The sequence below is a fragment of the Rhinopithecus bieti genome, unplaced genomic scaffold (assembly GCF_001698545.2).
Source record: "Rhinopithecus bieti isolate Rb0 unplaced genomic scaffold, ASM169854v2 scaffold_777, whole genome shotgun sequence".
Classification (NCBI taxonomy): Eukaryota; Metazoa; Chordata; class Mammalia; order Primates; family Cercopithecidae; genus Rhinopithecus; species Rhinopithecus bieti.
The window spans coordinates 2,326,132-2,352,396 of record NW_016803392.1 but is presented as its reverse complement, the minus strand read 5'-3'; the positions used below and the strand labels follow the sequence as shown (position 1 = coordinate 2,352,396).

The window sequence follows — 26,265 nt, the reverse complement described above, 5'->3', positions numbered from 1 at the left end:
TAAACTGCTTGTGAGTGAAGCAAGTATTTAAATTTCTTTAATTTCCCCATTTTTATTACACTGCTTGTCATACAGCAAAATCTCAAAAAATACAGGTCAAAGAACTATATTTAATATTTGCTATCACATCTTTTCTGTGTTTGTACAAAGCCTGGACTGAAACCATGTGATGTTATCATGTTAGCATTTGTTAGAGTGTTGAAGACTTTTCCCTTTCATACAACATACATCCAGGGATTCGAGGTCTTCCTGATTCTCACCCCTGTCAAAGTAGAAACTGAGGGTTCCCCGGAGACCCATGTAGTCCAATAATACATAATCATGTGATACATTGTATATACAGATGACTAGAAGGTTTACATAGTTCAAACCACTAGAGTAGCATGATCATGAAAGAGACAATTGGTCAACTCAGGTCTAGACAAAGTTCTGTTTCACACAAGTCAAAATTTACTAAGCTCCACCGTGGTAATAGGGTGAGATATAATATTTTACCTCCAAAGTTTTAGATAAAGGAAAGAACAAAAGGTTTTATTTTCCATAAGTTATTGGGGTACAGGTAGTATTTGATTACACGAGTAAGTTCTTTAGTGGCTATTTATGAGATTATGGTGCACCCATCACCCAAGCAGTATACACTGCACCATATTTGTAGTCTTTCATCTGTCACCCCTCCCACTCTTCCCTTCAAGTCCCCAAAGTCCATTGTGTCATTCTTATGTCTTTGTGTCCTCATAGCTTAGCTTCCCACATATCAGTGAGAATGTACAATGTTTGGTTTTCATTCCTGAGTTACATCACTTAGAATAGTAGTCTCCAATCTCATCCAGGTCACTGCAAATGCTGTTGATTCATTCCTTTTTTTATGGCTATGTAGTTTTCCATAGTGTGTGTGTGTGTATATATATATATGTGTGTGTGTGTATGTGTGTGTGTGTATATATATATATATGTAAAAAAACAGTTTCTTTATCCACTCATTGATTGATGGGCATTTGGGTTGGTTCCACAATTTTGCAATTGTGAATTGTGCTGCTATAAACATGCATGGGCAAGTATCTTTTTTGAATAATGACTTCTTTTCCTCTGGGCAGATATCCAGTAGTGGGATTGCTGGATCAAATGATAGCTTAGTTCTTTAAGGAATCTCCACACTGTTTTCTATAGTGACTGTACTACTTTACATCCCCACTAGCAGTGTAGAAGCATTCCCTGTTCACCACATCCATGCCAACATCTACTGTTTTTTTATTTTTTTGGTTATGGCCATTCTTACAGGACTAAGGTGGTATCTCATTGTTGTTTTGATTTGCATTTCCCTGATTATTAGTAATGTTGAACATTTTTTCATATGTTTGTTAGCCATTTGTATATCTTTTGAGAATTGTGTATTCATGTCCTTAGCACACTTTTGATCGGGTTGTTTGCTTTTTTCTTACTAATTTGTTTGAGTTAGTTGTAAATTCTGGATAGTAGTCCTTGGTCAGATGTATAGATTGTGATGGTTTTCTCTCACTCTGTGGGTTGTCTGTTTACTCTGATTACTGTTTCTTTTGTCATGGAAAAGCTCTTTAGTTTAATTATGTCCCAGCTATTTATCTTTGTTTTATTGCATTTGCTTTGGGTTCTTGGTCATGAAATCCTTGCCTCAGCCCATGTCTAGAAGAATTTTCCAATGTTATCTTTTAGAATTTTATAGTTTCAGGTCTTAGGTTTAAGTCCTTAATCCATCTTGAGTTGATTTTGTATAAGGTGAGAGATGAGGATCCGGTTTAATTCTCCTACATGTGGCTAGCCAATTATCGCAGCACCATTTATTGAAAATGGTGTCCTTTCCCCACTTTATGTTTTGTTTTCTTTGTTGAAGATCAGTTGGCTGTAAGTAGTTGGGTTTATTCTGTTCCATTGGTCTTTGTGTCTATTTTATACCAGTACCATGCTGTTTTGATGGCTATGGCTTTATAGTATAGTTGGAAATCAGATGTGTGATGCCTCCAGATTTCTTCTTTTACTTAGTCTTGCTTTGGCTATGTGGGCTCTTTTTTGGTTCCATATGAATTTTAGAATTGTTTTCTCTAATTCTGCAAAGAATGATGGTGGTATTCTGATGGGGATTGCATTGAATTTGTAGTTTGCTTTTGGCAGTATGGTCATTTTCACAATATTGGTTCTACTCATCCATCAGCATGGGATGTGTTTCCATTTGTTTGTGTCATCTATGATTTATCTCATCAGTGTTTTGTAGTTTTCTTTTAGAGGTCTTTTGAATCCCGTGTTAGGATATTCTTAAGTATTTTATTTTATTTTTTGCAGCTATTGTAAAAGGGGTTGAGTCCTTGATTTGATTCTCTGCTTGGTCGCTGTTGGTGTATAGATGAGCTACTGATTTGTGTACATTAATCTTGTATTCGGAAATTTTGCTGAATTCTTTTATCAGTTCTAGGAGCTTTCTAGAGGAGTCCTTAGGGTTTTCAAGGTAAACAATCANAAACTGAGGGTTCCCCGGAGACCCATGTAGTCCAATAATACATAATCATGTGATACATTGTATATACAGATGACTAGAAGGTTTACATAGTTCAAACCACTAGAGTAGCATGATCATGAAAGAGACAATTGGTCAACTCAGGTCTAGACAAAGTTCTGTTTCACACAAGTCAAAATTTACTAAGCTCCACCGTGGTAATAGGGTGAGATATAATATTTTACCTCCAAAGTTTTAGATAAAGGAAAGAACAAAAGGTTTTATTTTTCCATAAGTTATTGGGGTACAGGTAGTATTTGATTACACGAGTAAGTTCTTTAGTGGCTATTTATGAGATTATGGTGCACCCATCACCCAAGCAGTATACACTGCACCATATTTGTAGTCTTTCATCTGTCACCCCCTCCCACTCTTCCCTTCAAGTCCCCAAAGTCCATTGTGTCATTCTTATGTCTTTGTGTCCTCATAGCTTAGCTTCCCACATATCAGTGAGAATGTACAATGTTTGGTTTTTCATTCCTGAGTTACATCACTTAGAATAGTAGTCTCCAATCTCATCCAGGTCACTGCAAATGCTGTTGATTCATTCCTTTTTTTATGGCTATGTAGTTTTCCATAGTGTGTGTGTGTGTATATATATATATGTGTGTGTGTGTATGTGTGTGTGTGTATATATATATATATGTAAAAAAACAGTTTCTTTATCCACTCATTGATTGATGGGCATTTGGGTTGGTTCCACAATTTTGCAATTGTGAATTGTGCTGCTATAAACATGCATGGGCAAGTATCTTTTTTGAATAATGACTTCTTTTCCTCTGGGCAGATATCCAGTAGTGGGATTGCTGGATCAAATGATAGCTTAGTTCTTTAAGGAATCTCCACACTGTTTTCTATAGTGACTGTACTACTTTACATCCCCACTAGCAGTGTAGAAGCATTCCCTGTTCACCACATCCATGCCAACATCTACTGTTTTTTTATTTTTTTGGTTATGGCCATTCTTACAGGACTAAGGTGGTATCTCATTGTTGTTTTGATTTGCATTTCCCTGATTATTAGTAATGTTGAACATTTTTTCATATGTTTGTTAGCCATTTGTATATCTTTTGAGAATTGTGTATTCATGTCCTTAGCACACTTTTTGATCGGGTTGTTTGCTTTTTTCTTACTAATTTGTTTGAGTTAGTTGTAAATTCTGGATAGTAGTCCTTGGTCAGATGTATAGATTGTGATGGTTTTCTCTCACTCTGTGGGTTGTCTGTTTACTCTGATTACTGTTTCTTTTGTCATGGAAAAGCTCTTTAGTTTAATTATGTCCCAGCTATTTATCTTTGTTTTTATTGCATTTGCTTTGGGTTCTTGGTCATGAAATCCTTGCCTCAGCCCATGTCTAGAAGAATTTTTCCAATGTTATCTTTTAGAATTTTTATAGTTTCAGGTCTTAGGTTTAAGTCCTTAATCCATCTTGAGTTGATTTTTGTATAAGGTGAGAGATGAGGATCCGGTTTAATTCTCCTACATGTGGCTAGCCAATTATCGCAGCACCATTTATTGAAAATGGTGTCCTTTCCCCACTTTATGTTTTTGTTTTCTTTGTTGAAGATCAGTTGGCTGTAAGTAGTTGGGTTTATTCTGTTCCATTGGTCTTTGTGTCTATTTTATACCAGTACCATGCTGTTTTGATGGCTATGGCTTTATAGTATAGTTGGAAATCAGATGTGTGATGCCTCCAGATTTCTTCTTTTTACTTAGTCTTGCTTTGGCTATGTGGGCTCTTTTTTGGTTCCATATGAATTTTAGAATTGTTTTCTCTAATTCTGCAAAGAATGATGGTGGTATTCTGATGGGGATTGCATTGAATTTGTAGTTTGCTTTTGGCAGTATGGTCATTTTCACAATATTGGTTCTACTCATCCATCAGCATGGGATGTGTTTCCATTTGTTTGTGTCATCTATGATTTATCTCATCAGTGTTTTGTAGTTTTTCTTTTAGAGGTCTTTTGAATCCCGTGTTAGGATATTCTTAAGTATTTTATTTTATTTTTTGCAGCTATTGTAAAAGGGGTTGAGTCCTTGATTTGATTCTCTGCTTGGTCGCTGTTGGTGTATAGATGAGCTACTGATTTGTGTACATTAATCTTGTATTCGGAAATTTTGCTGAATTCTTTTATCAGTTCTAGGAGCTTTCTAGAGGAGTCCTTAGGGTTTTCAAGGTAAACAATCATCATCATCAAACAGTGACAGTTTGATTTCCTCTTTACTGACTTAGATGCCGTTTATTTCTTTCTCTTGTCTGATTGCTTTGGCTAGGACTTCCATTACTACATTGAAGAGGAGTGGTGAGAGTGGGCATTCTTGTCTTGCTCTAGTTCTCAGACGGAATGCTTTCATCTTTTTCCCATTCAGTATTATGTTGGCTGTGGGTTTGTCATAGATGGCTTTTATTACATTAAGGTATGTCCCTTGTATGCCAATTTTGCTGAGTTTTAATCATAAAGGGATGCTGGATTTTGTTGAATTTTTTTTTGTATCAATTGAGGTGATCATGTGATTTTTGTTTTTAATTCTGTTTATGTGGTGTATCACATTTATTGGCTTGTGTGTGTTAAACCATCCCTGCATCCCTGGTATGAAACCCACTTGATCATGGTGGGTTATCTTTTTGATATGTTGTTGAATTTGGTTAGCTAGTTTTTTTTTTTTTTTTTTTTTTTTTTAAAGGATTTTAGCATCTATGTTCAGAAAAATCTGTAGTTTTCTTTTTTGGTTATGTCCTTTCCTGGTTTTGGTGTCAGGGTGGGGCTGGCTTCATAGAATGAATTAGGAAGGGTTCCTTCTTTCTCTATCTTGTGGAATAGTGTCAGTAGGATTGGTACCAATTCTTTTTTGAATGTCTGGTAGAATTCTGCTGTGAATCCATCTGGTCCTAGACTTTCTTTTGTTGGTAATTTGTTTTTTTTGAGATGGAGTCTCAGTCTGTCACCCAGGCTGGAGTGCAATGGTACAATCATGGCTCACTGCAACCTCTGCTGCCCAGGTTCAAGCAATTCTCCTGCTTCAGCCTACCAAGTAGCTGGGATTATAGGCACCTGCCACTGCACCTGGCTAATTTTTGTATTTTTAGTAGAGACGGGTTTTCACCATCTTGGCCAGACTGGTCTTGAACTCCTGACCTCATGATCCACTGGCTTCGGCCTCCCAACGTGCTGGGATTACAGGCATGAGCCACTGAGCTTGGCCCTTGTTGGTAATTTTTAAATTGCCATTTCAATGTCACTGCTTGTTATTGGTCTATTCGGAGTATCTAATTTTTCCTGATTTAAGCTAGGTGTGTTGTATTTTCCCAGAAATTTATCCATGTCTTCTAGGTTTTCTAGTTTATGTGCATAAAGGTGTTCATAATAGCCTTGAATGATCTTCTGTATTCTCTCTGCGGTGTCGGTTGTAATATCTCTCATTTCGTTTCTTAATGAGGTTATTTGGATTTTCTCTCTTCTTTTATTGGTTAATCTTGCTAATGGTCTATGCATTTTATTTACCTTTTCAAAGAACCAGTTTTTGTTTCATTTATCTTTTGTATTTTTGTTGTTGTTTCAATTATATTGTGCTCTGATCTTGGTTATTTCCTTTCTACTGCTGGATTTGGGTTCAGTTTGTTCTTGTTTCTCTAGTTCCTTGAGGTGTGACCTTAGATCGTCTGTTTGCACTCTTTTAGATTTTTGATGTAGGTGTTTAGGGCTGTGAACTTTCCTCTTAGGACCACCTTTGCTGTATCCCAGAGGTTTGATAGGTTGTGTCATTACTGTAATTCAGTTTGAAGAATTTTTAAATTTCCATCTTGATTTCATTTTTGACCCAATGCTCATTCAGGAGTAGGTTATTTGATTTCCATGTATTTGCGTGGTTTTGAAGGTTCCTTTTGGAATTGATTTCCAGTTTTGTTCCACTGTCGTCTGACAGAGTGCTTGATATAATTTCAGTTTTCTTTAATTTATTGAGGCTTATTTTATGGCCTATCATACGGTCTATCTTGGAGAAAGTTCCATGCACTTTTGAATAGAATGTATATTTTGCAGTTGTTGGATGAAATGTTATGCATATGTCTGTTAAGCCCATTTTTCCAACGTATAGTTTAAATCTGTTGTTTCTTTGTTGATTTTCGGTCTTGATGACCGGTCTAGTGTTGTCAGTGGAGTACTGAAGTCCCCCACTATTATTTTGTTGCTGTCTATCTCATTTCTTAGGTCTATTAGTAATTGTTTTATAAATTTGGGAGCTCCAATGTTAGGTGGATATATGTTTAGGATTGTGATATTTTCCTGTTATATAAGGTATTTTACCATGATATACTGTCCCTCTTTGTCTTTCTTAACCACTGTTGCTTTAAAGTTTGTTTTGTCTGATATGAGAATAGCTACCTCTGCTCACTTTTGGTGTCCATTGGCATGAAATGCCTTTTTCCACCCCTTTACTTTAAGTTTATATGAGTCCTTATGTGTTAGGTGAGTCTCCTGAAGGCAGCAAATAGTTGATGGGTGAGTTCTTATCCATTCTGCGGTTCTGTATCTTTTAAGTGGAATATTTAGGCCATTTACATTCAAAGTTAGTATTGAAATACGAGGTACCAGTGCTTTCATCATGCTCTTTGTTATCTGTGTACTTCGGATTTTGTTTTGCTTTTAACTTGTATTTTGTTTTATAGGTCTTGTGTGATTTATGCTTAAAGAGGTTCTGTTTTGATGTGTTTCTAGGACTTGTTTCAAGATTTAGAGCTCCTTTTAGCAGTTCTTGTAGTGGTGGTTTGGTGAAATTCTCTCAGGACTTGTTTGTGTGAAAACAACTGTATCTTTCTTTCCTTCATATATGATGCTTAATTTCATTGGATACAAAATTCTTGGCTAAAAATTCTTTTGCTTGAGGAAGTTGAAGATAGGTCCCCAATCCTTTATAGCTTGTAGGGTTTCTACTGAGAAATCTGTTGTTAATCTGATAGATTTTCCTCTGTAGGTTACCTGATGCTTCCATCTCACAGCTCTGAGGATTCTTTCTTTTGTCTTAACTTTGGATAACCTGATGACAACGTGCCTTGGCGAAGATATTTTTGCAATGAATTTCCCAGGTGTTCTTTGTACTTCTTGTATTTGCATGTCTAGGGCTGTCACAAAGCTGGGGAAGTTTTCCTTGATTATACCCCAAGTATGTTTTCCAGGCTTTTAGCATTCTTTTCTTCCTCCGGTACACTGATTATTCATAGGTTCAGTTGTTTAACATAATCCCAGACTTTCGGGGGCTTTGTTCATATTTTCTTATTCTTTTTTCTTTGTCTTTGTTGGATGGGGTGAATTTGAAGATCTTGTTTTGAGCTCTGAATTTTTTTCTTCTACTTGTTCAATTCTATCACTGAGACTTTTGAGAGCATTTCACATTCCTAAAAGTGTGTCTAACGTTTCCTGAATTTTTGGGTTTTTTTCTTTACTATTTCCAGAAATATTTCTCCCTTCACTTCATGTGNGACTTTTGGGGGCTTTGTTCATATTTTCTTATTCTTTTTTCTTTGTCTTTGTTGGATGGGGTGAATTTGAAGATCTTGTTTTTGAGCTCTGAATTTTTTTCTTCTACTTGTTCAATTCTATCACTGAGACTTTTGAGAGCATTTCACATTCCTAAAAGTGTGTCTAACGTTTCCTGAATTTTTGGGTTTTTTTCTTTACTATTTCCAGAAATATTTCTCCCTTCACTTCTTGTGTCATATTTTGGATTTCTTTGGACTGGTCTTCACCTTTCTCTGGTCCCTCTCTGATTAACTTAATAACTAACCTCCTGAATTCTTTTTCAGATAAATCAGGGATTTCTTCTTGGTTTGGATCCATTGCTGGTGAACTAGTATGATTGTTTTGGGGGGTGTTGAAGAGCCTTGTTTTGTCGTATTACCAGGGTTGGTTTTCTGGTTCCTTCTCATTTGGGCAGGCTCCATCACAGGGAAAGTCTAGGGCTGAAGGCTGTTGTTCAGATTATTTTGTCCCACTGGGTGTTCCCTTGATGTAGGTGCTCTGCCTTTTCCTATGGATGTGGCTTCCTGGGAGCCAAACGGCAGTGATTGTTGTCTCTCCTCAGGGTCTAGCCAACCAGCGAGTCTGCCTGGCTCCAGGGTGGTACTGGAGGTTGTCTGCATAGAGTCCTGTGATATGAACCATCTATGGGTCTCTCAGCCATGGATACCAGTGCCTGTTTTGGTGGAGGTGGCAGAGGGTGCAATGGACTCCATGAGGGTCCTTACCTTTGGTGGTTTAATCCTTTGTTTTTGTGCCGGTTGGCCGCCTGCTAGGAGGTGGAGCTCTCCAGAAAGCATCAGCTATAGTAGTCTGGAGAGGGACTGGTGGTGGGCAGGGCCTTAGAACTCCCAATATTATATGCCCGTTGTCTTCCACTACTAGGTTGGATAGGGAAGGACCATCAGGTCGAGGCAGGGCTAGGCATGTCTGAGCTCAGACTCTTCTTGGGCAGGTCTTGCTGCCACTGCTATTGGGGATGGGGGTGAGATTCCCAGGTCACTGGAGTTGTGTACCTAGGAGAATTATGGCTGCCTTTGCTGATTCATGCAGGTTGTCAGGAAAGAGGGGGAAAGCCGGCAGTCACAGGCCTCATCGAGCTCCCGTGCAAACTGAAGGGCCAGTCTCACTCCCACTGTGCTCCCTACCCTGCCAACAGCCCCGAGTCTGTTTCCAGGTGGAGGATGAGACGGGCTTGAAAATTTGTGTGAGGCTATCCACCTCCCAGAGTATTTGAGGTGTCTCCTGGGTGCTACAGAAGCAGTTTGTTTCCTTCAGAGGGTCTGGGGGTTTTCTCGGGATTGCTGGTTTGTTCTTGCAGTTGATCTGGAGCTAAAATTCACAATGCAAGACTGCATGCTGCAGAGGTGCAATCTAGTCCTGCTTCCTGTCTGCCATGATCCCTCATTTTTGCCAAACAAAAAATTTTAAAGAGGTCTTACATCAATGCCTACATTTTTTTTTTCCCAACCAAATATAGAAAATGAGACCACTGCTGTCACAATGGAAGTGGAAAAGCGGAACTCCACTCCTGACCCATCTCTAAACTAGACAGCTCTTTAAGGCACCAATATCTTAAAATCTTTGTAGTACCTCACTTTGCAGCTTTATTGCCATGACGTGTGCAAGATGATGCTCCAGTGATCAGAAGACTGTATGACCTTTGATACAAAATGAGATGAGTACCTAGGTGTTGTGTTCACTAGTCAAGTGAACACCCCTGAAGTTGATTATGCTTGTGAACTTACAATCATGACCTTCATTAGGAAGGTCCTAACTTTATTGAATCTTTTGCTCTCTCATGATATAAAAGAGGGATTACATTTTGCATGACAATGTTATATTAGTTGAATTATAGGAGTACGCTTTGTTCCAATGATTTCTTTCTCAGACTATGTTTTCATAGACCTGAAATGTTTTTTGCTACTTTTCACCTGGATAATTCTTATTTATTTTTCTCAGATTTTAATTTAAGTATCATATCCTCATAGAGTCCTGTCCTATCCTCCAATTAAAATCAGGACTTCCTGTTTGACTCCGACAACACCTTATCATAGTACTTGTCAAAAATAAATTTATTTGTGATTATTTATTTACTATACATGATCGCTAATAGATTATGATCTTCAAAAAGCCAGTGTTTTCACTGTATATCCAACAACTGGCATAGTGCCTGGCAAATGGTAAGTACTTGAGAAATATTTGTTGAGGGAATAAAGCATAAAATCCCCCAAAATAGGACAAATGACTTACCAGTGATATGGACGTGATTAGTTTTCGTAGATCCATTGGCAGTTGTGGGGACTTCTGAAAATGCTCTGGTTGTTCTGGTAAAGACATTGTCTAGGAATATAATGGGGATATATGGACAAGACATCTCAACTTGATCAAGTGGTATAAAATCATGACTGGGTTTCATATGCTATTTGAAAGAACTCAATTTAAATTGTCTAAGTATCCCTTAAATATTATGTGTAAAGTTTATTAAGAACCAATTTATCGCAAGGCTGGGATCCTGAGATTTGTCTAACAATTGCCAAAGGAATAAAATTTCCTATTAGTTGAAAAAAAAATTCCTATTAATTGAAAAAAATATCCTATTGGTTGAAAATAGGAAAATTTCCTATTGGTTGAAAAAAAAAATAAAAAAGAAGCTCCATACTTCCAAACAACAAAATGATGTCTGCTAAAGAATCTCCATGAGAAATGTAAGTGGTACAGAAAAAGGCCAGAGCTGGGGATCATGGATAAGTGAGGCTCTAATCCTATTCTCTTGGTATGAGAGGTTCAGCTGATCAAAGTACTGATCCTTCTCCACATCAATGTGTTTGATAAGGTTAATAAAAATTCCTTTGCAACGTTAGACTAGACAAATCCATGCTGACTAATTATTCTATTTGCCAATAAAATACTGAAATACATTTTTCATAGATATAACTAGTAAAACATGCTATTACGTAGATTTTTTTGAAATAAAATGTATAAAAATCTAAGGCTTGGTCTCTATCATCTTTGAATGGCTGAAAAGAATTTTGATTCAATTCACTGTAATTTTCATCATCAAGATGTACTTTTATATATCTATCTGAGGCTGGCTTCTTATCAGTTCTTGTTTTTACACCTGTGTCCAAATAAAGCTGATCACTACCTTCAGTGTCTCTAAATCTCCCCCAAGTACTCACCATGAAATGTTGAGCCTGCACCAGAGGTGGATGAACTGTATGTTTCACTAGGTATCCGTGAAAATGCTAAAGGAAGAAGATATCAGAAGAGTTAACCTATATATGACTAATTATTCTATTATCTCTTCTTGACTGCTAATTTAAATGAATAATTATAAAAAAGGATATTAATGAATACTTAAAGCAAAATCATTAAACTGTTCCATAGCACACACTAGAATGTCTTCAAACAAAGTGGGAGTTGAAGGGATTCTTGCGGTTCCGATGTCCATATGGAAAGAAAACACTAGAAGGGGTTCCTCTAGCCAGAGTGTGTCATGCTCATTCCATAGATGAGCCAAAAAAATGGAAGAGAATGAAGGTCCAGGTGTGTTATGGTGGCATTTAGTCAAGGAAAGCTGCCAACAGGACTTTGAGGACCTTGCTAGAACATGCATAAGGGAAGAAAACATTTTGTACTTGTGGGTCTGCTGACAGTCTTGCTGAACTGAGAAAACGAAACGTGTCAGCAGTGAATTATCAGACCCCTGTGGTCACAGGCCTTGTCAGCTGCTGAGTGAGTCCTTTTGAAGCATTTAGAGGCAAACCTTCCCCTTGAGTGGATGGCAGCAAACTCAGACAGCACATATGGCTTTTGAAATAGATCTAACCACTCATTTTGTTTATTGCCCCGTCTCTGGCAAGAAAGATTCGCTCCTTGGCAGGCACCACATATCTGTATTTGATAAAAGGCCTGCAGTGTAATGTAAAGTAAAATAACTACAGTAATGCATGGTTGTAATCAGTACAAATATATTACATCCATTCATTTAAAATATTAGTATACATGATGTTCGTAGTTAAAAGCTTTCTTGTATGTCAAGACCAAATCAAATGAGCAAAACCAAAATAAAACAAACCATACCCTCAGCCCTCCCCTTTCCTTGTTCCTCCTTAGATGCCAATAGCAGCTGCAGTTGCTGACAGAGATGTGTGATCAGGCCCTCCAGAAGAGGTGAGAGTCCATTCTTTAGGACTTGATTACAGGACAATTGGTCATAGCTATTTCCATTTGGGGTCACCTGAGAAGTAAGAGTAGTTTCATACACAGCTTTTTCAGAGTCTGAGTTCAGGGAGATGTTCTTATTTTCAGTATAACTCTCTGATCCTGCATACGTGATCTTTATTAAATTTTTTGTTCTAGACAGAATACCAAGGCCTATTGATGATGATGGACTAAGCATTTTTTAATGATTATACCATTAGCCAAAATTTGATTTCCAAAGAACAATAACTAACTGAAAAACAATTGGGACCAGGCCTGTATTTAGGTAAAAGTATGAAAAGGCAGTTAACCTTGTAGTTTTTTTGCCCAATATGGTATGGTGACTCCTTTAATTTCTTACTTTCTAAACTTGATGTCTTTATTTTGCATCTCATCAAAGTATGTTTGCAAGAAAGAATGGGATAAATTAATTTACGCTAAAATCTAAACAGCTGAATAAGTGCTATCCATTTAAGGAAAATGGGTATTTAAAAATATTTTCCATTTCATGTCTATTATCAGTGAGTCAATGTAGAACATTTTGTAATGGTTAGTGAATGTGTGGACACTAATAGTTTTCAGCAAGTATACAGTGCCAGGCTTTTCTGGTCAATATTGATTTTTCCCAAGCAAAATAACCTAACATAACACAATTTCAGGAGATGGTGATACCATCAGCACAATTACAAATTACAAACATTACAACACTTAAAAGTATGTAATTTTCTTTTGTAATTTCATAAAACTTCTTTTGGACTTTTACTAACTTTCCCAATTTTAAAAGACCCCTCAAAATTAATTAAAAAATTAAAAAACATAAGCCACTTTGGAAAAGTAGGGAGTTATTTTCTAATTTTGACTTTGACGTTTTTTGTTTTGTTTTAATCTGTTAACAACAGGTAGTGGGAAGTATGGTGAGAGAGATGAAGAAAATGGAGTTTCCTGTTGATGGATTCCACATGTCTGAAAATACTTAAATACATAAAGGTAAACTTTCAAGACCAGAAATGTATTATAAAAAATAGTCTTTCATCAAGGTGAAGAGATGAACAATTCTGGTATCACTTGCTCCTGCAGGAGAGAACATCCTGAAGAATGCTTGTTTATAGAATCCTCTGTAAGACACAGTTGGCTACTTCTAGTGATTCATCTTTTGATGAAACAATACTTTCTTGAATGCTTACCCACTCTATCATTTAGAAATCTAATTTTCAGAATGTGAAAATTTGGCTAATTTGTATGCCCTTTTAAAGTCTTCTTGGGAGTCTCAGCAGAATTATGTTACTATTGTTTCTCTTTTTTTTGAGATAGAGTTTCGCTCTTGTTACCTAGGCTGGAGTGCAATGGTGCGATCTCACTCACTGCAACCTCCGCCTTCCGGGTTCAAGTGATTCTCCCACCTCAGCCTGCCAAGTAGCTGGGATTACAGGTATGTGCCACCACGCCCGGCTGATTTTGTATTTTTAGTAGACGCGGGGTTTCTCCATGTTGGTCAGGCTGGTCTCAAGCTCCTGACCCCAGGGGATCCGCCTGCCTCGGCCTCCTAAAGTGCCAGGATTACATGCGTGAGCCACCGCACCTGGCCGCTATTGTCTTTGAATTGACTGAAATGTTCTGTGTACTTCAAGGCAACATCATGTTCATTAACTGCATGAGGTAATTCTCCTTTAAATCCTTTGAGTACACATTTTCACAAATCCACAAACAAACGCTACTTTGACATTTGGATGACAAACACTAGCTTGACTGATAAACTTCTCTACAGCACCAATATCTGCTGAAAATATGAACATGGATACCGTGTTACTGGAGCTTCTCAAGTAAATTATTATATCCTTCCTTGAGCATAATATCAAGTTCTTCCACAATTTCTTTAAATTTCATTTTTTGGTAAAGCTTTTTCAACAAAGACACTATGTTGGGCAGCATACTATTCTACCGTAAATGGATACTTCTCTCGAAGTTAACAGGTTCAACTTCAATAATAAAATATTTTTCCTTCAGTTGCAATAACCTCTTTGGCATTCACCTGTGACAAGTTTATAGTTGTCAATCATATTATGACACATTAGGCATCTTTTCCCATGGTAGGAAAATCTACTTAGTGTCATATCAAAGTCCATTTTTATTAAAGTTTGGCATCTTCCTTTAATAAAACCACAGATAAATTGTTATCTTTGCAGGGTTCTTGATGCAAACTGAACTTTTCTGGAATTCTTGCATCATTTCTACATGCACAGCAGACTTTCCTTAAGGCATTCTGAGTTCTTCTGCTTTTAATTGTGTCCTTGAACAACAGTATAGGTGGCAAACAATATCCAGAGATGCAAGGCCTGGCCACAGGAATCTTGATAATCTTGATTTTTCATCTCATCTTCCTTTTCAAGGTGAATATGTACTGGGCCAGCACCACCTCTGCCACCCAGGTGCACACACTGGTGCTAGCTTCTGTGCCCACTTTTGCCATGTCCACCTGGTCCACAAATATGGCCTTCATACTCTTGTTGACAAAGATGACACTCACAAGCTTTGGAAGCATGGGGCTTGTGCCTTAACCATGAGGAAACCCATGAAGCTCCCAGAAATTTGTGCAGGCGTGCCTGACTTTATTGCACATCACAGACACAGATACTGCTTTATTTATTTATTTGTTTATTTTTTTTACAAATTGAAGGTTTGTGGCAACCCTGTGTCAAGCAAGTCTATAGGTGCCATTTTTCCAACAGCATGTGCTCAATTCATGTCTTTTCATGTCTTTGTGCCACATTTTGGTAATTCTTGCAATATTTCAAACTTTCATATTATTGTTATATCTATTATAGTAATCTGTGATCAGGGATCTTAGATGTTACCATTGAAATTGTTTTGAGGCACCACAAACTGCACCCATAGAAGATGGAGAACTTAATTGATAAATGTTGTGTGTGTTCTGACTGCTTCACTTACTGGTGGTTCTCCCATTTCTCTTCCTCTCCTTGGGCCACTTTTTTTTTTCTTTAATCTGAGACAAAACAATATTGAAATTCAGCCAATTAATAATCCTAAAATAGCCTCTAAGTGTTCAAAGGAAAGGAAGAGAAGCACGTTTCTCACTTTAAATCAAATGTTAGAAATAATTAAGCTTAGTGAGGAAGGTATGTCAAAAGCTGAGACAGGCTCAAAGCTAGGCCTTTTGGGCCAAATCGTTAGCCAAGTTGTGAATGCAAAGAAAAAGTTCTTGAAGGCAACTAAAAGTGTCACCTCAGGGAACACATAAATGATAACACTGCTGATATGGAGAAAATTCGAGAACATGTGGTGTTTGGTTTTCTGTTCCTGCATTAGTTTGCTGAAAATAACAGGTTCCAACTCCATCCATGTCCCTGCAAAGGACAAGATCTCATTCCTTTTTATGACTGTATAGTATTCCATGGTGTATATGTATTACATTTTCTTTATCCAGTCTATTATTGATGGGTATTTAGGTTGATTCCATGTCTTTGCTATTGTGAACAGTGCTGCAATAAACATACTTGTGCATGTGTCTTGAATAATAGAATGATTTATATTCCTTTGGGTATACACTCAGTAATGGGATTGCTGGGTTGAATGATATTTCTAGGTCTTTGAGGAATTGTCACAATGTCTTCCACAATTTACACTTCCGCCAACAGCGTAAAAGCATTCCTTTTTCTCCACACCCTCACCAGAATCTGTTGTTTTTTGACTATTTAGTAATAGACATTCTGACTGAGATGATATCTCATTGTGGTTTTGATTTGCCTTTCTCTAATGATCAGTGATGTTGAACTTTTTTTTTTTTTCATGTTTCTAACCACATGCATATCTTCTTTTGAGAACTGTCTGTTCATGTCCTTTGCCCACTTTTTAATGGGGTTGTTTGTTTTTTGCTTGTAAATTATTTATAGACGCTGGCTATTATACCTTTTTCAGACGGATAGATGGCAAAAATTTTATTCCATTCTGTAGGTTGTCTGTTTGCTCTGTTGATAGTTTCTTTTGCTGTGCATAAGCTTCTTAGTTTAATTAAATCCCATTTGTCAATTTTTGTTTTTGTTGCAAATGCTTGTGGCATCTTAATCATGAAATCTTTGCCTATCCTATATCCTGAATGGTATAGCCTAGCTTTTCTTCTAGGGCTTTTATAGTTTTGGGTGTAAGTCTTTAATCCATCTTGAATTGATTTTTGTATATGGTGTAAGGAAGGGGTCTAGTTTCAATTTTCTGCATATGGCTAGCCATTTCTCCCAGCACAATTTATTAAATAGGGAATCCTTTTCTCATTGCATGTTTTTGCTGGGTTTGTCAAAGATTAGATAGTTGTAGGTGTGTGGTCTTATTTCTGGGTTCTCTATTCTGTTCTATTCGTCTGTGTGTCTGTTCTTGTACCAGTAGAATGTTGTTTTGGTTACTATAGCCCTGCAGTATAGTTTGAAGTCGGGTAGCATGATGCCTCCAACTTTGTTCTTTTTGCTTAGGGTTGCCTTGGCTGTTTGGGATCTTTTTTTGATTCCATACGAATTTTAAAATAGTTCTTTTCCAATTCTGTGAAGAATGTCAATGGCAGTTTAATGGAAATAGCATTGAATCTTTAAATTGCTTTGGACAGTATGGGCATTTTCATGATACTGATTCTTCCTATCCATGTGTATGGAATGTTTTTCCATTTGTGTCATCTCTGATTTCTTTGAGCAGTGGCTTGTAGTTCTCCTTGAAGAGGCTCTTCACTTCCTTTGTTAGCTGCATTCCTAGGTATTTTATTCTTTTTTGTGGTAGTTGTGAATGGGAATTCATTCATGATTTGACCGTCAGCTTGTCTGTTGTTGGTGTATAGGATTGCCAGCAATTTTTGCACATTCATTTTGTATCCTGAGATTTTGCTGAAGTGGCTTATCAGCTTAAGAAACTTTTGGGCTGAGACAATGTGATTTCCTAGATAAAGAATCATGTCATCTGCAGACAAAGATAGTTTTCACATCTTCCTTTACTCCTATTTAAATATGCTTTATTTCTTTCTCTTGCCTGACTGCCCTGGCCAGAGCTTCCAATACTATGTTGAATAGAAATGCTGAGAGAGGGCAACCCTGTACTGGTTTTCAAGGGGAATGCTTCCTGATTTTGCCCATTCAGCATGATACTGGCTGTGGCTTTGTCATATAAGGTTCTTATTATTTTGAGGTATGTTCCTTCAATCCCTAGTTTATTGAGAATTTTTAACACGAAGGGATGTTAAATTTTAATGAAGGTCTTTTCCGCATCTTTTGAGATAATCATGTGCTTTCTGTCTTTAGTTCTGTTTATGTGATGAATAACTTTTATTAATTAGTGTATGTAGAACCAGTCTTGAATCCTGGGAATGAAACCAACTTGATCATGGTGGATAAGCTTTTTGATGTGCTGCTGAGTTTGGTTTGCTAGTATTTTGTCGAGGATATTTGCATTGATGTTCATCAAGGATATTGGTCTGAAATTTTCTTTTTTTGTTGTATCTCTGCCAGGTTTTGGTGTCAGGATGATGCTGGCCTCATGGAATGAGTTAGGAAGCATTTCCTTCTTTTAAATTTTTTAGAATGGTTTCAGTAGGAATGGTACCAGTTCTTCTTTGTTCCTCTTGTAGAATCCAGCTGTGAATCCATATAATCCTGGGATTATTTTGGTTGGTAGATTATTAATTCCTGTCTCAATTTCAAAACTTGTTATTGGTCTATTCAGGGATTCAGTTTCTTCCTGGTTCAGTCTTCAGAGGGTGTATATGCCTAGGAATTTATCAATTTCTTCTAGAGTTTTTAGTTTATTTGCAGAGAGGTGTCCATAGTACTCTTTAATGATTGTTTGTATTTCTGTGGGGTCAGTGGTAATATCTCCCTTATAATTTCTGATTGTGTTTGATTCTTCTCTCTTTTCTTCTTTATTAGTCTAGCTAGTGGTATATCTATTATATTAATCTTTTTGAAAAAACCAGCTCCTAGATTGGCTCATTTATTGAAAGGTTTTTTGTGTCTCTGTCTCCTTCATTTCAGCTCCAATCTTGGTTATTTCTTGTCTTCTGCTAGCTTTGGGGTTCGTTTGCTCCTGGTTCTCTAGTTCTTTTAGTTGTGATGTTAGTTGTTAACTTGAGATCTTTCTAGCTTTTTGATGTGAGCATTTAGTGCTATCAATTTCCTTCTTAGCACTGCTTTAGCTGTGTCCCAGAGATTCTGGTACCTTGTATTGTTGTTCTCAGTTTCAAAGAACTTCTTGATTTCTGCCTTGATTTCATTATTAACCTGAAAGTCATTCAGGAGCAGATTGTTCAATTTTTATGTAGTTGTATGGTTTTGAGTGAATTTCTTAATCTTGAGTTCTTATTTGATTTTGCTGTAGTCTGAGAGACTTGGTTATGATTTCCATTCTTTTGCATTTACTGAGGAGTGTTTTGTTCCTGATTATCTGATCAATTTTAGAGGAAGTGTCATGAGGTGGTGAGAAGAATGTATACTCTGTTGTTTTTGGGTAAAGAGTTCTGTAGATATTTATCAGGTCCACTTGATCCAGAGCTGAGTTCAAGTCCTGAATGTCTGTTGATTTTTGTCTTGATGATCTGTCTAATATTGTCACAGGGGTGTTAAAGTCTCCCACTATTATTGCATGAGGGTCTAAGTCTCTTTGAGGGTCTCTAAGAACTTGCTTTATGAATCTGAGTGCTCCTGTATTGTGTGCATATATATTTAGGATAATTAGGTCTTCTTGTTGAATCAAACCATTTACTATTACCTAATGCTTTTCTTTGTCTTTTTTTAATCTTTGTTGGTTTAAAGCATGTATTGTCAGACACTAAGAATGCAACCTCTTCTCTTTCTGGTTTTCAATTTGTTTGGCAAATTTCCCTCCATCACTTTATTTTGAGCCTATGTGTGTCTCTGCATGTGAGATGGGTCTCTTGAAGACAACATACACATGGGTCTTTGTTCTTTATCCAGCTTGCCATTCTGTGTCTTTTAATTGTGGCATTTAGCCCATTTACATTTAAGATTAGTATTGTTATGTGTGGATTTGATCCTGCAATCATGATGCTAGCTCGTTATTTTTCAGACTTGTTTATATGGTTGCTTCATAATGTCACTGGCCTGTATACTTCAGTGTTTTTTTGTAGTGGCTGATAATGGTCTTTCCTTTCCATTTTTAGTGCTTCCTTCAGGACCTCTTATAAAGCAGATCTGGTGGTAATGAATTCTCTCAGCATTTGCTTGTATGAAAAGGATCTTATTTCTTCTTCATGTATGAAACTTAGTTTGGCCAGATATCAAATTCGGGGTTGAAAATTATTTTTTATGAATGTTGAATATAGGCTCTCAATCTCTTCTGGATTGTAGGATTTCTGTTGAGAGTTCCACTGTTAGTCTGATGGGCTTCCCCTTTGTAGGCAACCTGGCCTTTTTCTCTGGCTGCCCTTACCATTTTTTTCTTTCATTTGACCTTGGAGAATCTGATGATTATGTGTCTTGGGGATGATCTTCTCATGGAGTATCTTACTGGGGGCCTCCGTATTTCCTGAAATTGAATGTTGGCCTGTATTGCTAGGTTGGTGAAGTTCTCCTGGATGATATCCTGAAGTATGTTTTCCAAGTTGGTTCCATTCTTGTCTCGTTCAGGTACCCCAATCAGTCATAGATTCAGTCTGTTTACATAATCCCATATTTCTCAGATGTTTTGTTCATTTCTTTTCACTGTTTTCAGTTTTTGTTGGCCTGTCTTATTTCAGAAAGACAATCTTCAAGCTCTGAGATTCTTGCCTCCATTTGGTCTATTCTGCTATTAAAGCTTGTGATTGCATTGTGAAGTTCTTGTAGTATGTTTTTCAGCTCTATCAGGTTGATTATGTTACTCTCTATACTGGCTATTTTGGCTGTCAGCTCCTGCATTGTTTTATCATGATTCTTAGCTTCTTTCCATTGGGTTGCAACATGCTCCTTTAGCTCAGTGAACTTCATTTTTATCCACACTCTGAAGACTACTTCCATCATTTCAGCGATCTCAGCCTCAGCCCAGATCTGAACCATTGCTGGGCAGGTGTTGCAATTATTTGGAGGAAAGGGAGCATTCCGGTTTCTTTGTTTTTTCTTTTCTTTTCTTTTCTTTTTTTGTGCTAATTCTTTCTCATCTTTGTGGGCTTATCTGCCTCTGATCTTTGAGTTTGCTGACCTTTGGATTTTTTTGTGTGTTTTGTTGTTGCTGTTGTGTTTTATTTGTTTTTCTTTGAACAGTATGGGCACTCTTCTGTAGGGCTGCTGTGGTTTGCTGTAGGTCTGCCCCACACCCTAGTCACATTGGTTTTTCCAGTACCTGGAGGTATCATCAGTGAAGGTTGTGAAACAGCAAATATGGCCACCTGCCCATTCCTCTGAAAGCTCTGTCCCAGGGGGGTACTGACCTGTTGCTGGCCTGAACGTGCCTGTAGGAGGCAGATGGAGTTTCCAGTTGTAAGATCTCACCCAGTCAAGAGGAATAGAATCAGAGACCTGCTTAAAGATGCAGTCTGGCTGCATTTTGGTAGAGCAGCTGTGCTGTGTTGGGAATCCCTTCAGCCCCCAACTGATTTGGGCTCTTCAAGGCCCACAGCCTGAACCTGCTAAGGTGCCCAAACAGCAAATGTCTGCCCCACCTACTGGGCACTCTGTCCTAGGAAGAAATTAGAACTCTGTTGGCCATAGAACATGGGTGGGACTGGCCGAAGGCCCTGGCTGGGAGGACCCACCCAGTGAGGAAGAATGGATCCGGGTCTGTTTAAAGAAGCAGTCTGGTCATGCCTCAACAAAACAGCCATGCTGGGGAACTGTGCTGTGGAACTGCCTCTGCTCTGTTCAGTTTGGACTTTCCAATGCCTGCAGGCTGGAAGGGCTGAGTCATCCAAACAACGAAGATGATGACCCACCCCTCCCATGGGGCACTCTGTCCCAGGGAGACATCAGAGTTCTGTCCATAGAATATAGCTGGGTGGGGGTGGCTGGAGGCCCTAGCTGTGAGGTCCTGCCCAGTGAAGAGGAATGGATCAGGGTTATGGCTATTGTTTTGGCTGGCTTCATAGTATTTCATTGAGTTATCCTATTTGCCATTTCTTATTACTGAACATATTTTTCACCCTCTTAATATCCTCTTACTCCTAACACCCTCTCACTCCTACTCCTGTACACAGATTTTGGGTTACTATCAATAACACCATAAATGTTTTCTCCCTGTCTCATCCCTTATATCTCCATCAAAAGCAAATGCTGCCCTGAATGTTTCTAATTATTATTCACTTATAAAACTTAAAATTTTGTATCACATATTATGTCTAAGGCATATGGTGTTTGATTATACTTGCTTTAAAATTTCATTAGAAAATATACCATATGTTTTTATTTGGTATTTACTTTTTAATTCAACATAATGTTATTAAGATTCATTCATGCTGTTGTATATGGTTGCCATTCACTTATTTTTCATTGCTCTCTAGTATTATATTTTATTTGTATACTACGATTTATTTATCTGTCCTCATGACTATGGCCATTTAGATTACTTAAAGTTTTTGCTATATGAACAGTGTTTCCTCCAAACATTTGTGTGCATATCTCATGCATACATGTACTAATTCTGGAGGGATTTTTATATCTAGGAATAGAATTGTTGGATTGTAGGTATGCACATGTTCAGCTTTAAAATGCAATGCCAAAGGATGGTGGAAAGTGATGGTACCATCAGTAACATATAAGAAATTATGACAATAGGATGTTGGATAAATCCTATTCAATAGTTGGCAATATCAGATTTCTTAATTTTTGTAAATTGATTACATGTGAAATGATTTTCTAATTCTAGTCTTCATTTATATTTCCTGATTGTCAGAGAGACAGAGAATTTCTTTCTTTCTTTCTTTCTTTTCTTTTTTGAGACAGAGTCTCGCTCTGTCACCTAGGCTATAGTGCAGTGGTGTGATCTCTGCTTACCGCAAGCTCCACCTCCACTCCTGGGTTTGCGGCATTCTCCTGCCTCAGTCTCCCAAGTAGCTGGGACTACAGGCACCTGCCACTATGCCCAACTAACTTTTTGTAATTTTAGTAGAGACGGGGTTTCACCATGTTAGCCGGGATGGTCTTGATCTCCTGACTTTGTGATCCGCCCGCCTTGACCTCCCAAAGTGCTGGGATTACAGGCATAAGCCACTGGGCCTGACCGAGACTGAGCATTTCTTTAGATGTTTCTAGCCACATGTGTTTCATGTTTTGTGGTGTGACTTTTGTTCATTTTGTCATATTTGTTATTAATTTGTAGGCATTCTTTGTAACTTCTTGATATAAAATTTTGATCCTTAGTCAATTATACATTCCTGATTCATTTTCAATTATATGTGTGGCGAATATCTTCCCCAGATTACAGCTTGCTTTTTGTTTTACTTTTTTAAAGATGTCTTTTGATTAACCCAAGTTTCTTAATTTTATTCTAATTTTTATGTATTTTTTATGGTTATGTCTCTTTGTTAAGCCCTTCCCTACTCCAAAGCAGGAAGAAATTCACATTTATTTTCTCACATGTTTTAATATTTTGCTTTTGACATAAAGATCTTAAACTATATAGAGTTATTTTTGTGTAATGTGCATGGCAGGGGTACATCTTAATTTTTTTTCTTATCAATAATCACTATCACTAGGTCCTCTTGCTGAAAAGTCTCCTCTTTTCACAGTAATCTGCCATACCATCATTGATAGACACTTAGGTTTCAGTTATTTTTAGATCTCTTTCTATGGTCCCCCTTCTGAATACTGTCTTTTCAATTCTTGTATTTGGGTACTGGGTTCACAGGTGTCTATTACATTATTAACGTATTTATTAAAAGAAACATGTTAAATTACAGAGGGTCATGCATCGACCAATTATGAAAGTGTCTCATGAATTAAATATTATGATTAATTCAAATCTGTGAGCCTGAGGGCCATCAAAAAGATAAAATAAATAAATAATGTTACGAAGAACAGTCTTATTCATGTTCTTTTCCCCCCTTTCTTGCCTAAGGACAAGTTCCCAGGAATGAGGGAGCAAGCGTATACAAAATACTTTTTTTTTTGAGACGGAGTCTCGCTGTCACCCAGGCTGAGTGCAGTGGCCGGATCTCAGCTCACTGCAAACTCCGCCTCCCAGGTTCACGCCATTCTCCTGCCTCAGCCTCCCGAGTAGCCGGGACTACAGGCGCCCGCCACCTCGCCAGGCTAGTTTTTTGTATTTTTTAGTAGAGACGGGGTTTCACCGTGTTAGCCAGGATGGTCTCGATCTCCTGACCTCGTGATCCGCCTGTCTCGGCCTCCCAAAGTGCTGGGATTACAGGCTTGAGCCACCGCTCCCGGCCTACAAAATACTTTTAAAGGTTTTAACTGTGAAATTTAAATGCTTTCCAAAGGGACATACACATTACCCTTTGTGGCAAAGAGTCTAGCATTTAAATTCAGAGTTCTGGCCCTGGGGCATCCATTGTCCTGTCTCCTCTTGCTCCAGTCTCCTTCCTTACCACTTCCCCACCACACTGATCCTTGTCTAATACCACTAAGAGGCAATATATTTCTTCTTCGGACCCTGTCTGTACCTGCTAAAGCAGCACCCACAGACTGTACTGCTAGTTGGCTAGATTAAAAGTAATAACGAAACAATTTCTGGCCTTACGTTGGTCTCCCTCTTTTCATTTTTGTTACTGATGCGCATTTTCTAGCTAGTTTGCTCTTTCCCCAGATACACTCACAGCTTGCTCTTAGGGTTGACTGGTTATAGCATTGCTCAGATATCACCTTCCTCAGTAAGATCTTTCGAGATCACCCATTTAAAATGGCAACCCTTCACTCTCGATTCCCACTGTCTCCCTCCTGTGCTTTTTTTTCCATATAACTTATCACCACTTGTCTGTTTCCCCTTCATCAGAATTTGGAGCTTAGATCTCTTTTGTCCATGGGTGTATTCTCAGCATCTACAATACTTTAAACATGACAGATGCTTTGTGAACGTTTGCGAATATTATTACAAACAAAGCACATAGATGCTGTTCAATATGTGTATCGGATGAACAACTGAAGTCGAGAGGACTCAAGGAACCCACGATTATACTTAACATTTTTTGGCATCTGTCCCACTGGAGGTCCAGGGGTAGTTGAAGTCTCGGGTAGTCACACTGGAACTGCTGGCTGAAAGACAAAATTATTTTCAGAATCCAGCTTTTTTAGAAAGCTGTAATTTAACTTTGCTTTGATGCACAGAATTTTTAATCTATGTGACTTTGGGGAAATCTGAAATTGAAAATGTGCTTCCCTATGCAGGAATACTAGCTGGCATATTAAGCAAAAGCTCTGTAGGTTAATGCCAGCTTGTCACTGATTTGTGTTCTTTTTCTGTTCTTGTCACAAACTCAGATCACTGAGAGTATTGTGAAGACTACTTTAATATTACCTTAAAATCCCTTGACAAATAAAAGGTACAATATAATAACAAATCATCACCCCTTATTTTTTAAGATTATAGAAATTGTCATATCAATATGTAGTCACCATAGAGTAACTCAAAACCAAGATATTAACAAACATCAAATGAAAAATACAGCTGTTTACTGAAACGTCAACATTATGGAAGCAGTAGTAAAACTTGTGAGTGTGTTGTCTCTTTCCAGTCATGGAGGAAAACCTTGCTGAACTCACACTGAGAAGTAGTATTTGGCCTCAAGGCACTCACATCTACAAGGGTCACTGAAGACATAGCTGGATATCCTATTTTGAAAATAAAATTCCCAAATTATTATATGTATTTACATTCATATGTTTAACTGTGCCACTACATTTAAAAAGAGCCTGGAATATTAGAGTTGGAAAGAATCTTAGCGAACAGCCTCATTTTATAAATGATGAAACTGAATCCAAAAGGAATAATATCCAATATCATTTCTTCGCTATTAACCCAGTTCTCCTAATTCTAAATGTATTATATTCATACTTTCAAAATATATTATATCAGTGTCCACCGTATGCCATGCTATTACGCATGCTGGGGATATAGCAATAAACAATGAAGACAGGGTCTCTGCTCTCATGAAACTTACCTCATAGTGAATTTTCACAAATACAACTGTGAAAATATATCTTCACATACTAAATATGGTTTCATATTTACCTCAGTTGTTAGTTTGCAAAGTCATTTCTCCATCTTTATACTCCATAATTGTACATTCTCTTCCTCCCTCCTCACTTCTCCAAAATGAAAGACTGATTCATATTCATTTGAAAATACCTCTATATTTTAGAGCTATTATATATAGCAAGGTAGATTAAAGAAGAAGAAAAATATCCAACCACAGTCCATTGAAATCATGTTTATATCTCTTGGAAAGAAAAATTTTAAGTACATTTTGTGTGTATTTCTCCGTTGTTCCAAAATGTATTTAAGGTGGTTTATATCAACGTGCAATACAAGAAGATAAAAGCAGAAAGACAAAATCGGAACAAGGAAAATACAGTAGAAAAATTATGTTGAGTCCTGTTGAAACCTAAACAGGGATAGTGGACAAAGTGCATTTCCTGATGTCCTATGCTCTTAGTAGATGTGGGCCCCACATTTGGTCTGACCTTTCTGGTAGCAAATGCTAAGAAATAAAGGGTACAGGTTACACGATTGATGAATATAATAAGATACAAACAGTATTATTATGAATAGCGAGAGAAAAAGTTACTCTTTTGTTGTGATTAAAAGAAACTTTCCCCAGATCGTCATAAAAAGAATGCTGTATAATGTGTAAAGAATCCTATAAAATATCCTTACAGTATGATAGCCAGTATGTTCATTCATCCTCAAGCTTTAGTTAGTAGTGAATGGCAGCCAGCTTTCCTGGTACCTCAATTATGTGAAAGGGCGTGCCTTAAATAGAGAACATGGGCAATCAAATCAAATGAATAAGTTGGCACTGTGGTTTTTGCATTTATAAGTAGTTTACATTCAGAGGTCATCAATGATAACCTTTTTTTTTTTTTTTTTTTT

The 26,265-nt window shown here is 37.5% G+C and overlaps 1 protein-coding gene across 2 annotated transcripts in view; it reads right to left on the bottom strand.

Moving 5' to 3' along the window:
- The window catches only part of CD96 (CD96 molecule), a 110,237-nt gene that overhangs the window by 5,804 nt on the left and 78,168 nt on the right, over window positions 1-26,265 (bottom strand). Inside the window, exons 9-12 of one of the 2 annotated variants that reach the window (XM_017882382.1) lie at window positions 24,936-25,004; window positions 24,357-24,428; window positions 11,220-11,285; window positions 10,291-10,380 (exon numbers count right to left, since the gene is read on the bottom strand). In XM_017882382.1, coding sequence (XP_017737871.1) covers window positions 10,291-10,380; window positions 11,220-11,285; window positions 24,357-24,428; window positions 24,936-25,004 — 297 coding nt within the window. The remainder of the gene's footprint in view (window positions 1-10,290; window positions 10,381-11,219; window positions 11,286-24,356; window positions 24,429-24,935; window positions 25,005-26,265) is intronic. The other variant, XM_017882393.1, reaches the window with a different exon arrangement.